Source organism: Phyllobates terribilis, unplaced genomic scaffold (assembly GCF_046119375.1).
Source record: "Phyllobates terribilis strain yellow unplaced genomic scaffold, ASM4611937v1 Scaffold_9__5_contigs__length_417890890, whole genome shotgun sequence".
Lineage (NCBI taxonomy): Eukaryota > Metazoa > Chordata > Amphibia > Anura > Dendrobatidae > Phyllobates > Phyllobates terribilis.
Window position 1 is genome coordinate 88,661,654 of NW_027362769.1, and position 12,304 is coordinate 88,673,957.

General features: G+C 39.3%; 1 protein-coding gene across 2 annotated transcripts; it reads right to left on the reverse strand.

The window, feature by feature from the left end:
* LOC141161634 (anterior gradient protein 2-like) lies at positions 1–11,327 on the reverse strand. Of its 2 annotated transcripts, none has more exons than XM_073646730.1 (8): positions 11,171–11,327; positions 9,014–9,187; positions 8,264–8,327; positions 8,016–8,068; positions 5,131–5,207; positions 1,708–1,771; positions 1,451–1,534; positions 1–756 (listed from the first exon to the last, which is right to left on the reverse strand). In XM_073646730.1, the coding sequence occupies exons 2-8, from the start codon at positions 9,180–9,182 to the stop codon at positions 707–709; spliced, it is 561 nt and encodes a 186-aa protein (XP_073502831.1). In that variant the 5' UTR covers positions 9,183–9,187; positions 11,171–11,327; the 3' UTR covers positions 1–706. The 2 variants fall into 2 exon arrangements, with proteins under 2 accessions (XP_073502831.1, XP_073502832.1); XM_073646731.1 differs by having other exon boundaries at positions 11,144–11,305.
* Positions 11,328–12,304: the final 977 nt, after the last annotated feature.

A 12,304-nucleotide genomic window follows, 5' to 3' on the forward strand; every position in this document is an offset into this window, starting at 1 on the left:
TTGTTGGGATAAAACATGTTTATTTATTACATTACATAGTAAATATTTTGTATAAAATGTAAAAAGTTACAGAGGTGACCTGTTGACTTGAACAGAATTCTGGCAAAGAGGAATAATTGAGAATTTCTAGTTTCCCAGCACTTAATACCATGTTCTGCGGATTTTATAGAATTTGAGGATCATAAATCGGCAAAACAATATGTGAAAAGAGAAGAGCAAAGACCACAGTGAGCATATTAAAGTCAGTGAAGCGGTAAAATATTAGTAACATTAACTGTAACATTTCATACAGATGTCGTCTCCTCTGTTACCAACTCAGTGCTAATGTATATATTGTTTTCTAGGAATACCAATGTTGATAAAAGGCCATTTTCTATGTTTGCTTGAAAATGTCTGGTACAAGAGGTTATTTTAGTGGAGTTCATACATAAGGAAAAATGTGTAATTTCACCAAATTGCATAGGTAGAGAGGGATGTGTGAAAATGAGATGTAGCAAATAAAAGCCGAAGTCTATACAAGAGGTAGGAAAGACTTCTTATACTATAGCACAGTATAGCAAGGAAGCTGGAAATATTTGCCACTGTGAATCGTTGTCATAAGGACTTTTTTTTTTTGATGGGGCTACTATAGTGTCTTGGTGTTGGGGTGCTCAGTACATCATGGCCGTTGTTGCTGCTCTGCAGATTTTCCACGATGATCACACACCTATAATTCGGTCTTCAGGATATTTTTAGCTTTCTTCATGTTTGTGATCACTGTTGGTTAAAGAAGAAGCATACAGATAATTACTACAACATAACAGACTTGTTACTGTCAAAAAACTGATAAACAGACAAGGGCATTAAGAATTCATGGAGGAGAGCCCTTAAAAAGTAGTTTATCTGGTAGAGTTATTCATCTAGATGACTACCATTTAAAGGAAGCGGTTATGTCTCCAAATGCTAATAAGCAGCAGATATAAGATTAATCCAATGATGTTTCAATGCTGAGAGTGCGGCTATTGGAAGAAAATAAACTTTATTCCTCCCAGGAGCCGCCGGCTTTCACTCATAGGGGCATGCACAGAGCGGCTACAGTCCCCACTCAGTACACAGTAATTGACGTCTGTGAGCACGCCCCAGCACTTTGATTGACAGCTCGCTCTGCATAGATGTGCTGCAGAGTGAGCGATCAAAGTGCCGCAGCGTGCTGACTGCCACCAATCACAATGCTGTGAGCAATGATTGTATCCACTCCGTGCATGCCTCTAATTGAAACGCACTTCCTCCCAGGAGGAATAAAGTTAATTTTCTCCCAGTAACCGCACTTTTAGTAAGGCAGCTGGAAGGCATTTTAACACTATATACCTGCAGCTTAGCCTTATCTCTACTAGTTAATAGCATTTGGAGACGTGACAGGTTCCCTTTAAATACTACCGTACATACACAAACCACTTTGCACAATACTTACACTCTGGAATATCACCAGCTTCATAGGCATATAGTCTGTTTGAGTATCTCCCTGCAAGATCTGTCCTGACAGTCATTGATGGATCTATTATAGAATAGATAATGCATTAGTCAAGACACTGAATGGCTTGGAAACTTTTATTGTCACCTAGTGCATTTCTAATGCATAAACCCACTTGGAAAAAAAAGCATAAACTAGAGACTAAAACCAAAGTATTAGTGATGCTTCAAAACTATTAATTGCTTGGTACAACTCACCCACAAACAGGACTCTGGGTACATAGAGTCCATCTGGAGACTGGTTCTCATCAGCCACTGGGTGCTGTGAAGACAAAGATCTACATGAACATATTATAGGACTGTAGACGTCACATCTGATTTACTTAAAGGGGTTGTCCATATGGAATAAGTAGTGATGAGCGAGTATGTTCGGTTAACCCTTTTGGTGAGTATGCTCGGACGAGTACCGAGTATCTTCAGCATCAGGGCCGGCGTCAGCACCCGGGCAAGTGCCGGGGCCCTGAGCTGGTGGGGGGGGCCCACTCGCCGTCGGGCACCCCGCCTCATCAAGAGAATGGCAAGAGTGTGCAAAGCAGTCATCAAAGCAAAAAGTGGCTACTTTGAAGAACCTAGCATATAAGACATATTTTCAGTTGTTTCACACTTTTTTGTTAAGTATATAATTCCACATGTGTTAATTCATAGTATTGATGCCTTCAGTGTGAATGTACAATTTTCAAAGTCATGAAAATACAGAAAAATCTTTAAATGAGAAGGTGTGTCCAAACTTTTGGTCTGTACTGTGTGTGTGTATGTATGTATGTATGTATGTATGTATGTACAGTGTATATATATATATATAATTTCTCTGCGGTATCTGTGCATCATGAATCGTGGTATGTGTTAAAGGGGCCCGCTAAGACTCTTTCGCCCAAGGCCCACAAAATCCTGGAGTCGGCCCTGTTCAGTGTACTCAATGATATGTTTGAATCGCTCCTGTGTGCATGATTTGCGACTGTTTCACAGCTTTAATACTTGTGAGGAATGCTTGTTTCTTTTGCATTCCTCACATGTATTAAAGCTGTCAAACAGTCGCAAATCATGCACACGGGAGTGACTCAAACATAGCACCGAGCAGCTGAAAATACTCGGTGTTCGCCCGAGCATACCCGCCGAAAGGGTTAATCGAACATACTCGCTCATCACTAGGAATAAGTTATCCCCTTCCCTCTGGATAGGTGATAAATTGTAGATCAGCAGGGATCAGACCACACTGATCACCAGAAAAGGTCACTCTTATCCCACATATAATGTCAGTGCGCCTGCTCGACTGCCACTCTAGTCATTCTCTATGGGACTGTCGAAGCGCTGCTATCGGCTTTCTCCAGCAGTCCCATAGGGAATGAATAGGTAGATGGTAGAGAATGCACACTAGCGAAAAATGTGCCCCATTCTGGTGATTGGTGGGAGGATTAGCAATTGCACATTTTATCACTCGCTGCATCTGATCGGGACATTAGTTGTCTTTGTGTCTTGCATGCAGAGGCGGACATATCATTGGTGCCATCTGTGCAGCCCAAGAAATAAAAAGGCCCATTTTGACCCTCAAAACAGGTGGATTATGATTGGCTATTGGACTGCAAAGGGCCCATATGTTAGACTTCATCAGGGGCCCTTTAATGTCTGTATCCACCAGTGCTTGCATGTCTACTAGTATCTGGATCATGTACATTTTGTTCTTACTATTGATGGGGAATTTGTATAGCTATGTACATATAGACATATATAAACTTTACACAGACTGAATTTTAATTTTTAGGAGGGCTCCTTATTGGTCAGACTAGTAGCCAAAAGCATTCATTTTTGTGCTTTTTTATATTACATTTTGATGCAAATTGCATAAAGCACCCATGACTGTAAAGCATTGTGGTATTATCAAAATGTGCCTATCAAAAAATATAGGTTTTAATGTTGTCAAATGTGAGAAAAATTGTCCTGACAGTGAAAGTGTTACTTACTACATTGTGTCTCATGGTCATGTTTTTATAGGCCTCAATAAATAAGGCCAAGTTTTAGTGTCTATCATTTCCTTAAAGAGTAACTGTTGTTTTATTTTTTAGTTCATAAATCGATAGTACACATGAAAACAAGAAACTTTGTAATATAGCTTTCCAGCAAAAAAATCGACTACTTTCCCCATCTAGACTGATCTTTTACTCTTAATTCATGGGTAAAATCTGTATTCACTTAAGACATATTTTTCCATTGCTGAGATAGAGGACAGATAGTTGGTGCTTTTAAAATTCTATGGAGGAGGATTGGGGAGGAATTCTAGGCAGACACAGATATTCTGCTACAAGTTCTCCTGTAAAGACAGTTCTGCATAGAACTTTATAAGTACCAACTGCCATCTATCTGAGTATTGGGAAAGTCTGTATTCACTGAAGACACATTTTACAACTTTTACCCTTGAATTGAGATTGAAAGATCATTCAGGGACCAGAAAGAAGCAGATTACATATTACAAAGTTGCTTATTTTCATGTGTACTATTGATTTATGCAATTTAAATAAAAACGACGGTCTCTCTTTGGAAACAAGACTCCTTGTAGTTCAAGGAGGATTTAGAGGTTTCTCTAAATCATACGGAGTCTGTGTCTTGCAAGTGTAGTTATGTCACTCGGATCTGCAGCCTTAAAGGGAATCTGTCACCAGGTATTTGACCCCTAGTTTGAAAGCAGGCAAAGACCTTTTGGGCTTTTGGGTCACCTTTTGGGCTGCTTGCTGTAGTTTTGATAAAATCACTTATTTATCAGCAGGAGATTATCACTAGAGGACTAGTAAACCTGCTGCCATGAACTCCTCCATATTCATGAGCTCTATATAACCCCGCCTCCAACAATGATTGGCAGCTTTCTCTGTACAACATGCTTAAGCAGTAAACTGCCAGGGCTCAGCATTCACAGAACTGCTAGATCTGCGGCAGATAAAACAGTGATTTTATCAAAACTACAGCAATAAGCCTAGTAAGTGACACATTGCAGGATCTTTGCCCCTACATCATCCTGTTCTCAGATGGGTTTGAAAAAATCTGGTGACAGATTCCCTTTAAGGGATTTTACGAGGCTTGATAAAAATTTCTGCAGCCACGCAATGTGACTACAAATTTCGAATCATGACAGTGTGCAATGTGCATACATTCATGATTCCCTTCTATTTCCAGCTTGAGCAGAAGGTGACGTGACAAGTTTTTAATTTGCATTCCTGTAGTCATGCGTTGACTAGCTTCTCATCTTCTCCAATGTTCAATAGAAGCGGATGAAAAGCTAGTCGGCACGTGACAGCAAAAGCTGAAAATAGAGGGGAATCTGGAACTCTAGCTGAAAATAAAGAGGAATCCTGACCGTGTGAACAGTATCCAGATTCAACATGCTACAATCATATAGAGTGACTGTAGAAATTTATGCTGAATCCGGAAAACCCCTTTAATCAAACCTCTGTGATATGGAGGTGATGTAAGACTATACATGACTAAGTGATGTCTCATACAGCGCACAATTATAAAATGTTTAACACTGGGGCCGTTCTAGCTTATCGGTTAGCATTTTTCGTGTACCAGTTACTATATGACACTCTTCTTAAAGTGTTATGATATATTCTAGAGGAATAACCATAAACTCACCACAACATTTAACATAATAAAATCATCCCGAGCCAATTTCTGTGCCATCGCATCAAGAGCAAAAGCTTTCTTTAATTCTACATGTAGGAGAGAAAAATTGTAAGTGTCTTTCTAAAATGAAAAAATATATATATTTAGTATTTTTATAAGAAAAGTGAGTAGACATTTAATATGTACATGCTGTAGGATAGATGATAACTTGCTGCTCACTGGGCTATGACTGCCGGGACCACTACAGTTCCCAAAAGCGGGGCTCTGAAACGTCCTGTAAGAGTCGAGTAGTGGCCATGCATGTACACTAACTCTCCATTCTTTGTGGGGCTGCAGGAAACAGAATTTGGCTAATTGCCATCTCTACATTGAAGTAGGGGACTCTAGAGCCCATTACTTGGGATCAGTAAGTCGAACCCCAACAATCAGACACTTATCTCGTTTTCTGTGGATCAGATCTAGGCAAAGTGTGGTCCACAGGCCACATCATCTGGCTGTTCTAGTCCGGCCCACAGACCGAGACAGCCAAAGGACTGACACAGTGGCCTCCCTCGCCCAGCCGCCACCATCTCAGTCACCGCTATCTGCATCCTCAGTATATACATTGGTGGAGGAGGGGCTGCTGGTCCCCTTCTTCCACCAATCAGTGTGTGAGACAGGTGACACAATGATGTAATTTCATTGCGTCAGCCGTGTACAGCGGAGGGTCAGTGTACCGAAGACAGGAGCAGAGGCAGAGCGCTGGGGGAACGGGAGTGACGTGAGTATGTGGAGTTTTTTTCATGTATATGGGAAGTTTATGTATATAGAGGGCTGTGTGGGGCTCACACTGTATATAGGGGGGACTCACTGTATATACAGAGGCCATGTGGGGGCTCATGCTGTATATAGGAGTCTCTGTGGGGCTCATGCTGCATATAGGGGGGACTCACTGTATATACAGAGGCTATGTGGGGGCTCATGCTGTATATAGGAGTTTCTGTGGGGGCTCATGCTGTATATAGGAGTATCTGTGGAGGCTCATGCTGTATATAGGGGGACTCGCTGTATATACAGAGGCTATGTGGGGGCTCATGCTGTATATAGTAGTCTCTGTGGAGGCTCATACTGTATATAGGAGTCAATGTGGGGGCTCAAGCCGTATATGGGAGGCTATGTGGGAGCTCATGCCGTATATAGGAGGCTATGTGGGGGCTCGTGCCATATATAGGAGGCTATGCGAGGGCTCATACTATATATAGGAGGCTATGCGAGGGCTCATACTATATATAGGAGGCTATGTGGGGTTCATAGTGTATATAAGAGGCCAAGTGCGGGCTCATACTGTATACAGAAGGGTATATGGGAGCTCATAAGTTATGTAGGAGGGCTGTGTGGGAGCTCATATGCTATGTAGGGGGATGTCCGGATACTTAATTCTGCTCAATATTAAGTGATACAATTAAAATTAATACAAAGTAATTAACATGTCAATATGAATATTAAGCATAATTCATCCAAGCCTATTGGTAAAATTAATTGCCCACCCCTGCTGTGGATAGATGATATGTTGTTATGGTGGGCGAACCCCTTTAAATACGAATGAAATTGTTAGTACGTACTTTACAAATAGGGCATATCATGGTTTTTGCATATAAAATCTATCTTATTAATGTTTCATCACAAAGATTTTTCAAGTTTTTGTCGATTTAGTATAATAAATTGTGTAAAAGCAGTTCTCCAAGAATGTAATAAAATGACCCCCGTAATTCATACGGCATCCTGTCCTAGTCATGTGTCAGGACAGACTGCAGTTTGAAGAAACACAGCTCTCAAGACCTGTGTCTCAACTGTCAGAAGACCAGCATCTTAAGCACAAATACCAGACTGCTGGAGAAGTGCGTGACAGGAGAATAAATCTTCTCCTTGACTGAGCACAAAGGATGATTTTCTCCAGCCTCAGTCCTCCGCACTCAGTCAGCAGAAGAGCAGATTTATTTCTTCTCCTGTCACAATAAGAAGCAATCAAAAAGTTGTATCTATCCCAAAATTTTATTATTAAAAACATCAGTTTGCCATGCAAAAATCAAGTCCTCACACAGCTCCATTGATGTAAAAATAAAAAAAACATGATGACATTTTTTTATTTACAAATTTTCCAAAAAAATTTCACCACTTAAATAAAAAATCTATACAAGTTTGGTATCAGTGTAATTGTACCGACCTGCAGAATTATGGCGCCAAGCCACTTATTTATTTATTTATTTTATTTATTTATTTATTGCAATTTCACTGCACTTGGAATTTTTTTTCCCTTTTTTCCAGTACATTCAATGGTAAAATTAATGGTAATATTCAAAACTACAACTCATCCGGCAAAAAAAATAAGCCCTCACCCAGCTATGTTGATGGAAAAAAATTAAAGCGGGCCATAGCTTTTTTTAAAAAATGAGAAAAAACAAAATCACAAAAAAAAAAAAATAAGAAATAAAAATCGCACAGTCGGGAAAGGGTTACAGGCTATCTTAGAAAGGAAAACTCCTTTTTCTATATACCCAATAAGGGCAGAGGGAATTTTAGTAAACAGCAAGTTCTAATGATAATCATGGGCATTGTAATTAGTTACATAGAGTGGATCCTCGTAAAAGACAAAAGCTACCAAGATCTGTCAACAGCAGTTTTTTTAGCTTCCAGTTAGCAAAATATTTTTTTCACTTTACTGTACTATAAAAATAAAAATAAAAAAAAATCTGAACAATAAGTGAAAGGAAAATTACTAAATACAGAATATACAATGGATAGACAATATAAATCAAATGAGGATATTTATCTAAAACCTGAAAGGTGAGGATGGCCATTGGATAGATCAAGTTCAATTTTATCAAATATATCTTTATCAATTATTTTGACATTACCTTGGCTGAAGGGACAGTCTTCTAAGTGATGGATCACCATGAGAGGTTTCCCTCTGCAAAGAGAAGTAAATTAAGAAAGTGACTGCTTAGAAAGCATAAACAAATAATATCAATGCAAAGAAAGTAAAATATATATAAAATAAAAAAATAGCTGCCATGTGATAAAATCACTATATGAAATATTTAAGTGAATAAAATATTATACTATAAAATTGTTTAGTTCTTTTGCTTTTATATCTCATACTTACGCTTCCCTAGACTTGGCCAAAGCCTCTTCATATGTCTGAGCCCATTCAATACTCTCACCCCAGCCTGTAGATAAGAGATATATAAATTGTCATGTAAGCCGGACACTGAAATAGGCTGATAATGATAATTATGAAATAATGAGATCAGATGGTGCACCTGGCTTCATGGCCTAAAATCCTGTGGCTATTGGCCACCATGGGTGGAGTTTCAGCAACATGGCCAACTGCACCATCTGATCTCACTCTTAGGCCACGTTCACACATTCAGTATTTTACATCAGGAATTGTAATCCAAAACCAGGAGTGGGTGATAAATACAGAAATGGTGAATTGTTTCTATTATACTTTTCCTCTGATTGTTCCACTCCTGGTTTTGGCTTACAAATACTGATGTAAAATACTGACCAAATACTGAACGTGTTAATGTGGCCTTAAAAGGAACCCATCAGGATGAATATACTAGTCAAATCAGTTTGAGTAATCTGATGTGCCATCACTGAGAAAATTAACTTTGAAACCACATGCAAATTACCATGGAAGTGCATTGGGGCTGTACTTGTAGTTCATTGACCTGCCCCAATGCACTTCCAGGATAATTTGCATGTGGTTTCAAAGCTCATATTCTCAGTGATGGCACTTCAGATTACTGCAAAACATGTATTTTTTTATTCTTATTCTACCACTAGATTGATTAGTAAAATACTTCTACAGGTTCCCTTTAACAATTTTGACCCTATAACAGATACTTGCCTCTTGCAAGGGTTTTGGGCTGAGTGACAGGAGAATCTGCAGGCTCAGGATCGGGTTTGGCTGTGCTGTTGGCATCAGCTGCTGGCTGCTTCTTTGACTTTCTTGTAGCTGCCTCTCCCAGCACTGAACAGAGGAGAAGGAGGCAACAAACAAACAGGTTGCGCTTCATGGTGTCTGCAAGAGAAATTCTATTACTTCGTGCACAAAACCTGTATTTGGCCACGTAATGTCACCGAGCAAACATCACTATACAGTTGAGCAAACAATGTGCAGAATTGTCAATAGACATTATCATGCCAATCTTTTACTAATCGTACATTTCCTCGTTCGTGATAAGATGGCCTTGATCACAAAATGTGTAGCTGCTATTTGAAAAGAGTCATGATTGTTAGAAGTCTGGACTTTTGCAGGAGATGATTAGATAGATAGATAGATACTTGGAGTTTCCACTCAGTTTTTGCTTCAAAAACTCAGTAAAAAGACTCCATGTGCACATAGACAAAATCTTTTTAACTTGCAATAAATCTAGAGTGGTTCCTTTATTTTTATTAAATTTTAGTGAGAAATCTGAGTGTATACACTTTTTAAGATTGGTTCTGTTCTGCTTTTTTTCTAGGATGCTATAGATAGCTACCCATTTTTTATTCCTTCTGCTCTTAACCAGAGCTTCATAACCCCCGACTGCTAGATTATGCTCAACCAACGTTATCTTAAAGGATTGTTTTGGTTTATGTATCCATATAAATGTAGCTGGTATGATACATTATATTGAATTAAAGTATTGGCTTGCAATGACCTTAAAGGGATAGTCCGAAACACAAATTAACTTTCATTCTAAATGCCTATTTATTTAATGCCATAATCTAATCTATTTTCTAACTTACTTTAATTAAAAAGTCACTATCCTTCCCTAGCTACACTATCTAACTGCTTTATTTTTTTGTTTTTACTACTTCCTTTTTGATGACGCTTCGTTTGGTCACTGCCGCAGCCTCCTTCCCCTCCCTGAAACGAAACGTCATCAATGACGTTCATTTTCAGGGGCTGGACTAGTCCCTACTCTACTGAGCATGTATCAGTTGTCAATTCTGATGTATGCTCACTAGATTCCTGCTACTGTGTGATGTAACAATGACAGTGCAATCTCTTGCTGGTTCAGAGCAGAAATAACAATCTGGCAACAGAGCGCACTGTCAGTACGTGTTGTAAGACGAATACCCAGCTTGCAGAGACCAGTGCCGCCCCTGCAAATGACGTCACTTGTGCTGGCGACCCTGGTCTCTGCACACTGGGTAATCCTCGTACAACACATACTGACAGTGTGCTCTGTTGCTGGATCATTATTTCTGATCTGAGCCAGCGAGAGAGTGCACTTTCATTGCGCTCTGTTGCCAGCTTATTACTTTTGATCTAACAGAGCAAGAGAGTGCACTGTCATTGTGCACATCACACAGTGACTGGAAGCTATTGAGCATATATCAGAATTGCCAACTGACGCTTGCTCAGTAGAGCAGGGACTAGATCGGCCCCTGATGACATTTCATTCCAGGAAGGGGGCAGAGGTTATGGCAGTGACCGCAGCCTCTGCTCCCTGATGACACTTATGCACTGGTATTCTCAAACAAAACATCATGAAAAAGGAAGTAGCAAAAAAAATACATAATAAATCGGATCAGTGAGGGACTTTTTAATTAAAGTATATTAGAAAATAAATTAGATTATGGCAGTAAATAGATAGGCATTTAGAATACAAATGAATTTGTTTCAGACCACCCCTTTAACTGTCAGTTTCTTATAAATAGAAGTCAAAAGCATTAATGTAACATGCTCTTTGCATTATATTACACATGCATATTTTTTGGAGTGTATTTAACTATTGAATGATGTTATTTTATTTTATACCAGAACAAATACAATATATAATGCATCTTTTAGCATTATGTAAACTCGGATCCTCTTTGTGGCTGTGACTACACCATGCTAAGGTGGCCAATTAGTTGCTAATATACTATGACTAATTTTTGCCCTGCAGATATCATATCATGCCGTGTTAAACACATCCGATAATAGGGAATGTAACAAAAAGTGCAGAACAGAATACAGCCATTCTTGCATTCTCCAGTAGGTTACCTGTATAGGCTTCATGCAGTCACTCACCTGTCGGTCTGCCCTTTGTCAGTGTGAGGAGTACACCTGGATGATGAGTGCTGTAGCTCTGAGATGAAGACCTATTTATACTCCGAGGAGGCAGAAATCATCGTCAGCTTTAGAACCAGGATGTCCTGATCCTTGGAGTCAGCTGGCCCAACCCAGTGACCAGCTCCAGCAAAGAACTGCCCCCATCACACCTTTCCATTTCTTTAGGTTTCTATTGTTTGTCTAGTTCAGATATGCAGCTGACACACCCGGCCTCGCTCTCTGTCCTGGATGTGTCCTAAACTTATTGGCTGAATTTCTGTCTGCACTTTTCATCTATTAATATTGCAAAGAAAATCCACCTGCTGACGAACAGGTGCATTCAGTGCCATGAATATACTCAATAGCAGAGCATTGGGCAGCAATAATAATTTCAGATTATAATTAATAAAAAGCGCATGTTACAAATATTTTCACCTACAAGCCTTTTAATCATTGCCATGGGCAACCACAAACTGGTAACTAGTATGTATAGTTGCTTATATTGCAGGGGCGTAACTACAATAGGTGCAGGTATTGCAAACGCACCCAGTCCCTGGAGCCTAAGGGGCTCAAAAAGTCTCTTTGGTCTATATGAAAAGACCAATACTGTTAAAGATTTGCAATATTTGGGGCCTCATTGGAGCTTTTGCATTGGGGCCCATGGGCTTCAAGTCACTCCATTATTATTTAGGTGCTTAAAAAACTCGATTGGTCCCAAGTTGGGCATTTTATTGGTATGATTACCACTTTCAATACAGTTTATATAGAATTATATAATATACATATTGCACAGTGGGAAGTATGGAAAGATACTGGAGGTAATCAGAGAGTCATATAAGCTCATTCTATGGTTTCATAATTATTGATATTCTTAACCGGAAATTCACAACATCTCTTCTTTTTCCAATACATATTTGTTGGTCAGATTGCAAATCGAAACATATAATTTAGGAATTAGCTGGTTCAAGATGGCAGGTTTGTTCTTCACTACATGATGTCTTATGCAAATGGACTTTTCGAGTTAAAATATAACTCAAAATAAAAATGTGAAGAGAGCCTAATATGGCATCTACACCTCCCTTACTAATTCCTTTCCCAGACCCCTGGTTTGTA